General features: G+C 53.2%; 1 protein-coding gene across 3 annotated transcripts in view; it reads left to right on the plus strand.

The window, feature by feature from the left end:
* Window positions 1-105: 105 nt before the first annotated feature.
* The window catches only part of Sog (short gastrulation), a 36240-nt gene continuing 22923 nt past the window's right edge, over window positions 106-13422 (plus strand). The window contains exons 1-2 of one of the 3 annotated variants that reach the window (XM_070655707.1): window positions 106-402; window positions 10161-10547. In XM_070655707.1, the coding sequence (XP_070511808.1) occupies window positions 10418-10547 (130 nt within the window). In that variant the 5' untranslated portion in view covers window positions 106-402; window positions 10161-10417. Of the gene's footprint in view, window positions 403-9047; window positions 9528-10140; window positions 10548-13422 lie in introns of those variants that run through there. The other 2 variants (XM_070655706.1, XM_070655705.1) reach the window with 2 other exon arrangements.

Consider the following 13422-nt stretch of genomic DNA (forward strand, 5'->3'; position numbering starts at 1 on the left):
GTCACGGGGTGCGCGCGCATCGCGGATCGCGACGGGTTGCGCCATCGCACATCTCTACGCAGAGTTAAGCGAGATCCCCACGCGTCGGTCGCTAACGCAGGTTCCCCGCTCGTGTTTTGTACCTTGCGCGTAACAAGTGTACGCTGTACGTAAATATACGAAGTGCTTGACATGGTTCGACGGTGTTTGTTAGGTGTGTATACATTCAGCAAGCGAACGCGACATTCACAACAGATCAATCATAACAAGTCACCGACGACTGTCCCGGTGGGTGTATTCGTTCGCCAAGTGCATCCACACTTTTACTGAGGGGGAGAGCGGGGGAGATGGGCTGAAATTTTTCACGTTTCGCTTGCATAGAGGTACAATCCAATATCGCCGAATATGCGCTGATAACGAAAGGTAATAAATATAGTTTTTTTCTTTTCTTTCTTTTTTTTAATTTTTTTTTTAATTTTTAAGTACAGATATTAGATAATATTCGCAAGTCTCGCGCGATCAGAGAACGGGAGGGGAAATTATCACGCTGAAATCAACCGTGGAAAATCAATTTCGTACGATAATTCGCTTCGATCAACGAGATCGAGAGGCAGCTGTGAGAGAATCTCTCGGGACGGTGCCGCACTTTTTCGTGCATCTAACGTCTATATTTCCGCCGGGTTATGTCGCAACTTCGCGGAATATCGCGATTGTTTTCCTAACGCACCCTCGAAAATCCGCAAATAGAATTCGGGATCGGTAAACGCCGCGCGCGTTCTACGACGCGGAGCATGTCCTCGCTACGTCGTCGAGCAACGACGTTCAAAAGCTCGTGACGCTCGCGGAGAATTTCTATGTGGCGTGATACGGCGTGGGCGCCGACACCTCGTTTTATCTGACGCGGCGCGAGACGAGGCGGGAACGAGAGCGGGGCCGAGATGGGGATGCTTCTCGCTCCTTGTTACTCCAGATTGGACGTGGACCGATCTTTCGCGCGCCGCACACTGCTCGGGCTGCATTATTTGCTCGGACCGGAGCTGCCGCGCGAAGTCATGCGACGGCGCCAACATTCCCGTCGCTTAACGACGTGCGTGCGCGGCCGTAAAACGCTCGGACATGTGGGTTTGCGCGCTAACGTAAGAACATGGAGCACCGCGCGGACTTAAATTAGACGTGCGTCCAGTGCGTGCCGCCTGAAAAAAAAAGAGAAAAAAAAGAGAGAGAGAGAGAACGCTGCTCGCCGCCTATTTAAATGAACAGCGTGTACGTACGTTACGGGCGCGCGCCGCTGGTAAATGCATTCAGGAATGCCGCATAATCAGCCATTAATTCACGCCGGATGGTCGTTAATGCAAATACGATAAGCTCGGGCTCTCCTCTCGCGCGGCGCGCGGCAAGAAAAAGCGCCGGCACCTTTCCCCGGTCTCGGCAAACACCACGCGCCGTTTGATATTTAAATTTCACGGCGTTTTCTGATTAGAATTTATGATAATCGTATGCTAATCGTGGCGCCGTGATGGTCGCAATATCCGCGGCCGCGACGCGAACGCGGGGAGGTCCCCGGCCGGCCGTGGACACGACGGATTCGCTTCGCGAGGATTATCGAAAGAAACGCCGCGATACGGTCGGAGTCGGGAAGGAAAAAAAAAGGAGGGAAAAAAAAAAAAATGACGCCGGGAGATAACTTGCCGCCGCAGATCGCGACGGAAGAAATATGACCGTTTGATCTCAATCGGGGGATATTTCTCGGTATACGCAAAGATCGAGGAATACAGGTCGCGAGTTACGTTCGTCGTTACGCTTCCTTGTGCGGCCGTCGTAATTTACCGTATACGCGCGCGAGACGCGGCCGGACAATCGTCGGCAAGAATGAAAGAGAGAAAAAGAGAGTGGAAATTGTTGGGGCCGTAATAACGGCCGAATGTGTGGGACGCGAATAATACTTCCTCGTGCGGCACACCTACACGGCAATTTGCGCGCGCGGCGGCGTAAACTCCTGCAACAAATAAACACGTGCGGAAAGACGCGAGCGGGACCGCGGTCGTTCAGGCCTCGCGAAGAAATCGAATAAGACGGAGAAGAATGACGGCTTTTTTTTTTTTTTTTTTTTCCCTTCCCGCTCCACTGTTTTCGAGATAAAGCGTCGCGCCGTGACGACGGCTCGCCTCGCGCCTTTACGCACCGGCCGGAAAAAGACCGAGGGAACAGAAAGGAGATGAGAAGATGAGATCGTAGTCGGTTGGTCGTTCAACCAAGCCAGTTACTACACGTCGCGGTGTCGCGCGATCCGGTCAGTTTGGTAAGGAACGCCGCCGGCCCCGGGGAGCTCGGGCTTCGTGGGAGAAGATAAACGCGACGGGCGAGTAGACGCCGCGCAAAAGGAGACGGGAGAAAGCCGACGGGGGAGGGAGAAATAAATGAAGCGTTTATTAATATTCTAGGGCAAAGGCCCTCCGAGAACACAGGGATATCAAACGCGCACACGCGGCATTTTGAAATGAGTGAAATGTAAAAGCGACGAGAGTAAAAAGAAAAATAGAAATAAAAAAATCACTGACGGCCAGCTGTTAAACCGCGAGAGAGAAAGTGTAGATAACGCGAAAGCGAGAGAGAGAAAATAGCGCGGACGAGAGGGCGGGGAGGAAGAGGGGAAACCGGGGGGGCGACGAGGGGGAGAAATAAGAGAACGAGTACCGACGAATATGTAGGATGGATAATGCCTCCTCGGCGCGTGTAATGTACACGGTCGGCGGCGACCGTCGGCGCCGGCGCCTGAACACGGTCTCGCCGATGAGAGACTGTGTATTTATAGTTGTAATATTATTATAGTCTGTTTTAAGCGACATGTGCGTATGTGACACATTTCCTCGCCGATAGCCTGCCCTGCGAAACCTATAACGGCCGTTGAAGAGATAACGCTAAATCTTTATCTGATATCGAAAGCTTTCGAAAGAAATATTCCAAGTTTTTTATCCGCGCCGATAGCGTAATAATTTTTGGCCCCTCGGACCGAGCGCTGAAATATTTACTTTCCATTCGAGCGGCAATAAAAATCATATCTCGTTTATATTCGACTTTCGTAATTTATATAGTTCAGACAATGGATGATAAATTATCGCGGGACGGACGCCCGCGAGGCGAGCGAAGCGTATTAGTTTTTGTCGAACGAAACTTTTTCAAATCCCGAATAGTCTCGCAAGGGTTTCTCATGGCGTGGCGTTGCGTCGCGAGGTGACGGATGGGGCTGTTCGATCAGAGACGAAAAGAATGTCGTGCCAAGCTTTTATTTGTACACCGCATTCCGAGACTCGGCTCTAAATAACATATGAAACGGGGAAAATTATAAAGACGACATTTTTAAACTATCAACAATTAGTTCTTGGTACCGTCGGTTTTCATTGAGGAAAAAAAAAAAAATAAGAAAAAAATATTTCACGATCCGTCACAATGGGAGAAAAATGCGTTCGGACCCGTTTAGAAGTATACTATTAAGTAGAATATTTTTCTACCCGGCTTATATGATCATTTCACAAGGATACCGAGCAGATGTCCCGAGAAAGGCGCCACGTTCGCCACGACCTTGCCGTCAAGGGGGGTGAGTTTCCCCGGGTGCATTTCTATAGAGCCTCCGACAGAGTTACAAATTGTATTATGGATATACGTGTGTGGAAAAAAAAAAAACGACGGTCGAGATTCATTTTCGGTCACGGAGCCCTATACATTACACGGGAAACCTCCGGCAACCGGAACGTGACTTTGTATCCGGCGCCAGGATTACGCCGAGAACCCCGAAGGTTGAGGCACACGGTGAGAAACGCCGGCGCAACGGCGCGATAACTTCATTCAGGGATTGCGTTCCCTCCTTCGGTTTCTCGAAGATAGACGTATTGTCTCAGGGATGAATGGTGGCCACGGCGCGGCAGCTTGGCGCCGGGAAGAAGGACGCCCGTTCGTTCCGCAGGAGCACCGGAGCCGGGCGTCGGGGACCGGTCATGATTTCCAAGTACAAGGCTGTTTTCGCTCCGATCGCTTCGAACGAGATACTGGCACGCATTAAGCTTCACCTAAATATAGGCACACAATACGTCTCTCCCTCGATTATTTATAACGCTACGCGGTGTACGCGCGGTATTTTGATCGGTGGCGGAAACCTTTTCAGCGAAACGAAATATTTCGCTTCTTTTCGTCTGGGATGAGTGTCGGGATTGACGGGAAGTGAAGAGATCTCGCGGGACCACTTCTCGTGCCGTGCTCTTCTCTGCGCTCTTTCTCTCTCTCTCTCTCTCTCTCTTTTTCTCGTGGCGTATAGGACATGCTCTCGATATATCGCTGTCTGAGGTCGAGGTGACCTTAGGTTTAATTTAAGGCGACGATACGATGCGATGCGCGTCCGCTCGCGTTCAAAAAACACGCGCTTCGTTATAGCGCGTTAGTGGTATTATCTCGCCGACCGATCGTTTACGGCGCTGTCTATTGCCCCATTAATCTTCGAACGTAAACGACAACGGCTATTGGCGACGGTCTTGAATAAATGAAGTAAACGCAACAGTCGCGAGGACGAGGATACCGCGCTTTCACTTTCGTCATAATTAATTAGCGGCACGCGAGATACGGCGCTATCGCTCGCTTGTTATAAATGCACTTATCCGCGGCAATTTAGATATTTCGCGCGAGCGACGAAGCGCAATCGAAGAAGTCTCGAACCCGGCGCGATAGCGGCAATGTCGAAACGAGTATTTCGTCACAAATTTCCATCCCCCGAAATTAAGTTGATCGACGAAGCGGCGTTTAATTCTTTTTAGAGTACGCATCGGGGCGTCCCGACGTCGTCGTTATTCAGGGAAAACGTTTTACGCCGGTGCCGGAGACTCGCTCTCCGCACTTATTGTTTATAAAAATTATGTAGCTCGGCGCTGTATCTCCGTATCGCCTCCGTGTAAATATGTGCAGATCACGTTGTTTATATAAAGTCGAGTTTAAAGTTAACGATGCCAACGAACGTTGATTGCGTCCGCTTCTTGCATATACGTGCACACTTGTACACATATACGATTTACAATTTTATCGTTTACGAACGTTTTCGCGCTGCGCGCACATTCGCGCACATGCATGCAGAAAAAGGAAAAAGCGCGTACGAGCACACGCACGTATTAACTCGCACACACGCGTATCTCAATGTTATAATATAAAACTAGACGATAAATAATTATATCAATATGACGATAGATGTGCAATCTTTTATACACGTCGCATAAATAACAATGACAAATATGCAATTATTACATTAATTACGCGGAGGGATTATTAAAGCTGTATTTATTGTTTCTTTTTTTTTTTTTTTTTTTTTTTTTTTTTTTTTTTAACTCGGCTCCAGAGTCCCATCTCCGTCTCGCTGCCTCGTCTCGCGTAAATACATTTCTCGAAATTATGAAATCCCGGAGCCAACTGATGTTCGGCCGACGAATAATCTGATCGCGTCGACGTAACGGTCAAAGCGCGCAAATAATGCAGGGTATGAATGCCGAATAATTCGCTTGTCACACGGCGCATTAACGTGCGCTCGGTTTACGGTTTCGATTTCTAAGGATCCCTCGGTCAGCCTGACCGACGGTTAGCCTGCGCGACTAAATGTGCGCCAGTGACAATACCGAACCATCTCTGCATTCCGACCGTGGTGGCTATGAGTCGCCACGGTCGGAATGAGCATTGTCCTGGGAATCTTTGTTGGAAAGTAGTTTGACTTCATTCATTCCGGGTTTCTCCTTGCACAGCAAGCTCCGAGGGTGCGAGTATTATTGTCGAGTACAACCGAATGGGAGTCAACGTCGGCGACGGCGTCGTCTTCGCCGTCGGCGGCCCGGGCTCGATGGAGCCGTAATAACGTTTCCCGTCGCCTTGAATAAAACCACTTTTACTTTTTCTCTTCGCCCCGACCGGCTCGAATCCCGCCGGATCGTCGCCTCCGCGGCTCGCGGTGAAGCCGCATCGCCGGGGAATCTATTAGATTTGTCATTCTCGATTATGAATAGTCGACGCGGGCCAGGCCGCATCCTTTCAAGCCGATCTCATAAGCCTCTCCTTTCGCCCTTTCTTCCTCTTCGTTCCCGGGCTGGCGGCGTTCCTCACGCCCCGGTCTACCGCGCCGCTCGTTTCGTTCACGTTCCGCGCGCTCTTTTTCACGCACGGGAGAGTGCCGCGGTGCGGCCGTACCTGCGCCGCTTGTCGTCGTGTGAAAACGGCGCAAGATGCACCGTCAGAATTCCATCGTAAACTCCTACAATAGAGACTGATGATCCTGCGAGACGGTCGCGATTTCTTCTTATTTCCGCCGTACCGGGGCTCCGTACAATGACGACTTAAATCGCCCAGCGAAATTGGGAGTCGCGCCTCCACCTCGAACCTCTCCCTGGGTCGGTCGTACGTTCTTATTTTCTTCTCTCCGTCCTTTCTCTCCTCCTCGCCTTCCTTTTTCCCCCCTTTTATTTCGCGATCGGAGATATGCCGAATGAAGGTGGAGAGGGTGGAGTTTTGTATGTCGGGTGGGATAAATGGACGGACCTAACGGCGTGGGAGTGCTAACATCTCGGTCTCGTCATCAGATGCGCACCGGCGATAAAAGCGGCGCCGCGCCACGTCGCGCAGGGGTGGCAGGCGCGAGGATACCTCTTTTCTTTGTTGTTTCCTTTTTTTTTTCTTTCTTTCTCTTTTTTTCTTTTTAATATATTTTTTTCCCCCCTTACTTTTTAATCCCTCGCCCGAGAATCGTCACACCGAGAACGGGCACATTCGTAGAACTCCGGCCGAGCGATCTTTTCTTCAAAATAGGTTTAACGCACGACATCTATCCAATTAGCCGGCAAGAATAATAATTCGAGGGCGCGACGAATGGGAAACGTGAAGACCGTCCCATAAAGAGGGAACGGCGGAGAGGGAGGGAAGCGGGGTCGGGGCCCCGGTCGGATTGTGCGCGGAGCCTCTTGCGAAGGGGGGCCCCGTCAACAAAATCTGCCGTAAAATTCGTTTCAAGGCGGAAGATATTTTTCTTGGAAAACGAATACCGCGAACGAGCGTCGTCCACGACGAATGTGCATCCGGCTTAATGCCACGCTGCAGGACGAAGAATGCCGGCAGGTATCTCACGTGGAATCTGCGAAAGCGCCGTCTCCGCTTCTCGCCTTCAAACGCAAGAACGACGCGCCGTTGCCTCGGCCTCTCTTCGTCATTTTTCTTTTCTCACCTTGAGGCCCCGGCGTACCCACACTCGCGTCCGCGCTTCCCCACGTAGGCACGGCCTCCTTTCGCGCCACCTAATCCGCAATTTTTGAAATCGACGGAGCGGTCCCGAAAAAGGAAAGAAAGGATCCCGAATACGCGCGCACCGAATGCGAGTTTCTTATACGTATACGCGGAAGCGGCCTGTCTCCGTTGCTAACGGGAACCAAAAGGGATAATTAGCGCGCGATCTTATTGTGCTCCCACCGCGAGCTTTAGATATGCGATTGACGTCGCGAGGCGGATTAGCATCGCGCGTGGCGGTGAGCTTATTTAACGCCTACGTCACTTCGACACGCCGTGAATCGACGAATTTGATTAAGATTATCGCGCGCCGGCATCCTGTTCGTCTTCATTCACAACACTCGAACCATTGATGCGTCGTTACCGATATTTATCGCCGCGTTCTCTCCGTTCTTCGAAATTCCCTGCTCGCAGTCCGTTCGCGCGTTTATATACCCGGGATAAAACCATAGTCATTCGCGATTTATACTTGGCGATTCCGTAGGAAATATCGCGCGAGCGTTCCGTACGTCGCTCCTCTTTTCGAGACTTTTATCCTGAGGCTCTTGCTCGTTTGATCCCGACGCGCTAAAAATACGCCGGTCCGACTGCATATAAAGCGTATAAACATTCCCTCGGGTATACGTATATATATATTTAATCAAGCCCCGAGAGAGGCGTCGGGCGGATTTAATATGCTATTGTTGTGTGAACTCAATCCCCTGGCGGTGCCTGTAAATTTTACATGACTGCAGGTGTGTGTTTGCGCCGTTGGCGAAATTTAGACGCCCGCGCGGCCAAGATATTTCTTGTTGCGTAGCGCTCCGAAATAACAAACGTAGAGAACGCTGGGACAATAACAATACCATGTAAAATCAGTGCGTGATCGATGCCTCGCTGCCTCAGCGATTCTCTCTCTCTTTCTTTCTCTCTCAATTCTCTACGCGGGCTAGACTTAAAAAAACGTTACAGATTCGCAGCATCGCTCTTTCCGGCCGGCGCCGGCCGGAAATCTCGTTCTTGCCAACGGATAACGATTCTCATCTCATCTCCGGCTCAGCTCGGCCCGGCCTGAGCCTCTGGCTCGGCTCGGCTCGGCTCGGCTCAGCTTGGCCGACGTGGTGGGGCCCTACGCACCCACACGTGTCCGCACGGCAGCGGCATTGCATCGTACACCTCTCGGACTGCGAGCAGCGCGATTCGTTGCACCCGCAACAGCCGCCGCCGCCGCCGCGCGCGATCGAGGTAACACGCCGGACGACACGAGTTCCCTCGATTAACCCTTGCTCGCGCGACGCGTTGCCGGGGGCCCGGCTCGCCGCCGGCACGCTCGGCCTGTCCCCCATAAAAGAGACGGAGCGGTGCGGCCTGCGGGCAGTTGTCACTCTCGACCTACCGGAAGCGGGCTCTATCTCTGGGGCGAGCGACGATCGACCAAGGTCCGGAAAACGCTTCATCTCCCGCCGCGTGTTACTTGGGTACGTTAACGGGTCAGATAACGATAATCGCGCGGATTTTTTTTTTTTTTTTTTTTGTATTTTTCTGTCTTCTCCCTGTCCCTTCGTGTGAAAAAGGGATCCGGTCGGCGTACCGAGAGAGCGCGCGGTATAGCACGTGGCTGCGAACTATTATAAGAGAGAAACGGACGCGCGACGCACGCCAGACAGAGCGACGCTACGTTGGCAGAGGCGTCGGTGGTCGGGTCGCTTTCGCCCCACGGCAAAGAGGGCGAAGGGTGCAGGAAACGGCGGAGGGAAAGAGACGGGCGAGGGGGGGGGAGGAAACGTACGAAAGTGGAAAAGCGGTTTTATATTAGGCGTGACGTGGGCGCGATCGTCGGAACTCGAAGCGGGGCCAGCTCTCGCTCTTCAACGGTGGCTGAAAAACTCGGCCGCGGCGGTTTCGAACGCTTCCCGGTTTCCGCGATCTCGCGATTCTCGCGGAGGAGGACACGGCCGCGCTCGCGCGGGAGGACCTCCTCCTCCTCCTCCATCACCTCCCACCAGCGGGGAGGAGTTGACCAGACGGCTCGCGGTCAGTCAGTCAGTCAGTCGGACGTTTGCTATCCGATACGCTTGGCGCGCGCGACGCATACTCGTGGTCGGGGGAATCGGTGCCGGCCGCACCGTGTCAGTCAGACGCGCGTACCGGTGTAAAACGCGCCGCGAGGTAGAAGAAGAAGAAGAAGAGACCGGACGAGGTGAGGAAAGAGCGAGTCGCGCGGGTGGCGCGAGAGGGCGGAGCGCAGGGGCGCGAAATAAGACGACGCGCGGGTAAGAAGAAGGCGAAAGAGAGAAAGAAAGAAAGAGGGAGAGACGGACGAAGACGACGGCGAACGCGGCCGCCGTCGGCGCTTCGTTCTTTGCGCTCTTCGTTTCTCGGGGCAATCTCGGAGCGCACGGCCGTGTACCTACCACCTTATAAAACGCGCGCCGTAGTATCGCGCGTTCTCGTGGCCGGCTGAGCGGGGCGGGGAAGGGGCGCGCGAGGCGCGAGAGGAGAGCGCGAATCGGGAGATCGCTCCGGAGTAGCGGCTCGGAGTTGCGAGAGAGAGCGCGCCGCGCGACCGGGAGGCTTTTCTCGCTGTTCTTCGCTCCGTTTCGTTCCCTTTGCGCGAAAGAGACCTGCCCGCGTTGCGGGTGCGTATGTGCGTGCGGGCGGGCGGGCGCGCGCTCGCGCGGTAATGCGGAACGTTCGCGTGAAAATTGTTTTGGACCCGTGACGTACGATTTCTCGCCGCGACACCGGGAAGAGTAAATCGCGGCGCGTCGCGCGCGCACGAGCGTGTTTTTTTTTCGTATCTCTTGCCTCTTTCCCTCCTCCGGCTTTTTCTCTTTCGCCGCGCTGCCGACGGAAGCGACGGATAGATCACGTAGTGCGGGACAGTGCAGAAAAGTTTTGTGCAGTGAACGGTCGTTAATAGACCAGTGCCGCGGCTTCGACGAGGAAGGAGACGACGACGACGACGAGGAGGAGAACGAGAGAGAGAGAGGAGCGGCGAGAAGGAGGAGGAGGACGCGCTATATGCGTAAAGCACCGGCGCGAGTGCCAGGACCGTGTGCGAGAGAGCAGCCGGGTGATAAACGGTAGAAAGGAGGAGAGAGAGAAGGAGCGACGGGGAGTGAAACAGGGTGGCCGACGCGAGAGACCGAGAGTCGCCAAGATGCATCTCCACGGTGGTCTGATGCTGCCGATCCTATTCATCGTCGCATCCTGCCCTTTCACGGTGCGCGCGCGAAAAGTCGCACCCCTGATAGAGGACGACTGGGCGAGGAGGCCGCATCGACCAGCCGGTAAGTAACGATCCATAAATCTTGTTTACCTGTTGCCCACCTTAAACACACGCCGACGGTCTCGCTTATCAGCCGGCACGATCTCGCGGGGAGGGGAAAAAAGGTGGCGAGCACGAGTCAAACGTCAAACGGGGAGGCTGTCCCACCCCCCGCGGAGTTAGGTTCTTCCGGTCGGTCAGAATCGGCCGCCCGGCGATTTTCGCCCGGTTGTCGCCTGGGAGCGGCCGCTTGTCCTTTAAAGGTTAGAGAGACGTCATGTGCGGCGAACGTACGCGGTTACGTGGCTCGGACGGCCGCGGCCTCCGTCCCGCGACGGTCTTACATAATGAGAAACGCGGCGCGAGAGGAAAAAGAATACCGGCGAAAAAGAGGGAGGGGAAAGAGGAAACAGGCGCACATTCGTGACACGGTCCCCTTCCTCCGGCTGATCGCAATGCTTTCCTCGCCGGCTTCGCGGTGACCCGCGAGATTACGCTTTCACCGGGCGAAACGCCTTCCTCCGTGCTCGCGGTATCGCGAAAACGTGACCTTCGTCCGCGCCTCCGCGCGCCATCGGTAGGGCACCTCGTTTTTGGCGAAGACGCCTCGGCGAGATTGACGTAAGGTGACAATCGCTACGCCGCGGGCGAGGTTTTATTTCTTTCGAAGCGGAGAGTCTTAGGCGTCGACGCTAAACTTCGGTCCTCGCAACCTCGCGGAGTTTCTAAAGTGTGTTACACTCGGTCGATGTTCACCGAGCTTTCTACTAACCGGCAGTTCTCCATTTGGCAGCGAGCGTAATGACGGTCAAATATCTTTGGGAATTGTTGCATCGAGAAAGAGAGGGACGGAGAGAAAGAGAGAGAGAGAGAAGGTAGAAACGGTGAGGAAAGGACGCGAGCAGCTCGTTTCTCTTCTTTATAAGGATCTAGCAATGTCCACCGGCTTGCTCGTGCCCTCTTTTTCCCGCCGCCAATTCCATTCTTCTTACACGCCGGTATCGCTTGCCCGTTCTAGTTTATTTCTGTCTTATTTAACCGCCTTGTGTCTCCTGCGTTATCGGACGCGCGTCATCGGGGCCCGCGAACATCCTGCGTGTCTGCCAGCGTGTTTACAAGAAGAATGCGAGACGCAGGGCTCGCATAATTCGAGCCTGAGCGATTCGCGCCGCCGCGAGATTGCGACGATAAACCGAGAGCGCCGAGCCCTGCCTTTATCGCAACGTTTCGAAAGCAGCACCGATATCGGTATACAAATTCGATCGCGCCAATGCGACCGCGTATGTCGCACGTGCGTTTGCCGAACGAGCTCGCAAAAATCCCGGCTTAAATCCCGAAACCATCGAACAATGTATAAAATACTGTCCGCGACGATAAGAAATAAATTAATTAATTAAAAAAAATTTTTTTTTTTTTTATCGTGCCTTAATTTTCGTGCCTTAATTTTTTTTTCCAGCGACTTAATTACCGTCGCGAATATTAATTAAATGACGTGAGGATCTCAAGCGATGAGAGAGATTAACGCTGCCATTCCGTGGAAACCTGCGGTGTCTCGTTGGCGAATGGAATCGGCAGATTGTGCGTTTAAACCGCGACTCGATTGATTTCCGCCGCGGCCGTCAGCTGAAACTCGGCCGAGCTGTCGTCCCTGATACTTTTCGTGTACCACGCAGACCATTTTCGGATCGTTCTTAGTCGTCCCCGTGTATTAATGGCGCGTTTCATTATCGGGCTTCTCTGATTTAATCCCAAGGGCTGTCCTTCTGGAGAGTCGATCGTTACTCCACGTCGCGAAAGTGCTCCTTCCTCATCAATTTTGTAAACTATGACCTGTCGCCGCGTTACCAAAACTTCTTGTTCAGTTGTATTTTGCAAAAGTGGCGGAAAAAATTTTATTACGCGATAAATCGCGGAACCCGGGTGGACCCGCTCGTCCTTTTTCCTTCTCAGATTTCCGCCCTCCTCTTTCGGATCTCCTTTCCTCGCTCCGAAAGCTTCCCAGAGGAACACCTGTTAGGCGTCACCGCTGATGCTAATCTCAATTAGTATTTATCGCCGAGGTGGCGACAGTGGGCGATTAGCGTGTCTCTAATATCACCGAAATAAACGTGCGCGTCCGCTTTTCGCCGTCGCCCTGTCGCGTTTCCGTGGGATTCGTCCGCGTCTCCGCCTCGACGATGATATAAATTTGGTTCATCAGCGGCGATAATCACGCCGCGCCGCCGATAACGAGACGGAGAAGGAGACACAAACGGGTCGGCCGGATTTAGCCGGATAAGATCTTCGATCGGCGCATCGATTTCCGGCGTTTATAATTCACCCAGGAGTTCGTGTTTCGAGTTCCCGGAAAAAGGGTTTCTGCGTTCTTTATTTCGCCGGGCCGGCGGGTCCTCGCGTTACATCGTGTAAATCAGTTAACAGCACTTTTCAAACCGTTGTCGCTTTCGAGAACCGGTCCGTGTCCGTATAAACGTTTAATTTTAATACGCGATCGTGGCCGAAGGGGGAAGGATAAGCTGCGGCGGCGTTCTCGAGACTAGGCCGAGCGAGCGGCCGAGCATTCGGCAGAGACGCCGTATGTACCCCACGTTGTTGCTCGCCGCGTTCCCGGATTCGACCAATTTCTACCCAATTTCATACGATGGCAGATTACCTCGGAAACGCGTGTTTGAGAACGTCTGAAAGTTTTACATAAATGGGGCTTATTCACGTGGCGGCAGCGCGATCGGAACCCTTTCCTCGCCCTCGCAAGCGCGTCGCTCGATCCTCCGTACAAGATTCGCGGCTAATTGGCTGCAGCCACGAAGACAACGCCGTCGTTGTGCATTAAAGAAGTTTAGTAAGCCAATGCGCCTTTTTTTTCCCTCCTTTTAAGTAGGTAAATGACGGCGTTGCGC

The sequence above is a fragment of the Cardiocondyla obscurior genome, linkage group LG04 (genome assembly GCF_019399895.1).
Source record: "Cardiocondyla obscurior isolate alpha-2009 linkage group LG04, Cobs3.1, whole genome shotgun sequence".
In the NCBI taxonomy this organism is placed as follows: Eukaryota; Metazoa; Arthropoda; class Insecta; order Hymenoptera; family Formicidae; genus Cardiocondyla; species Cardiocondyla obscurior.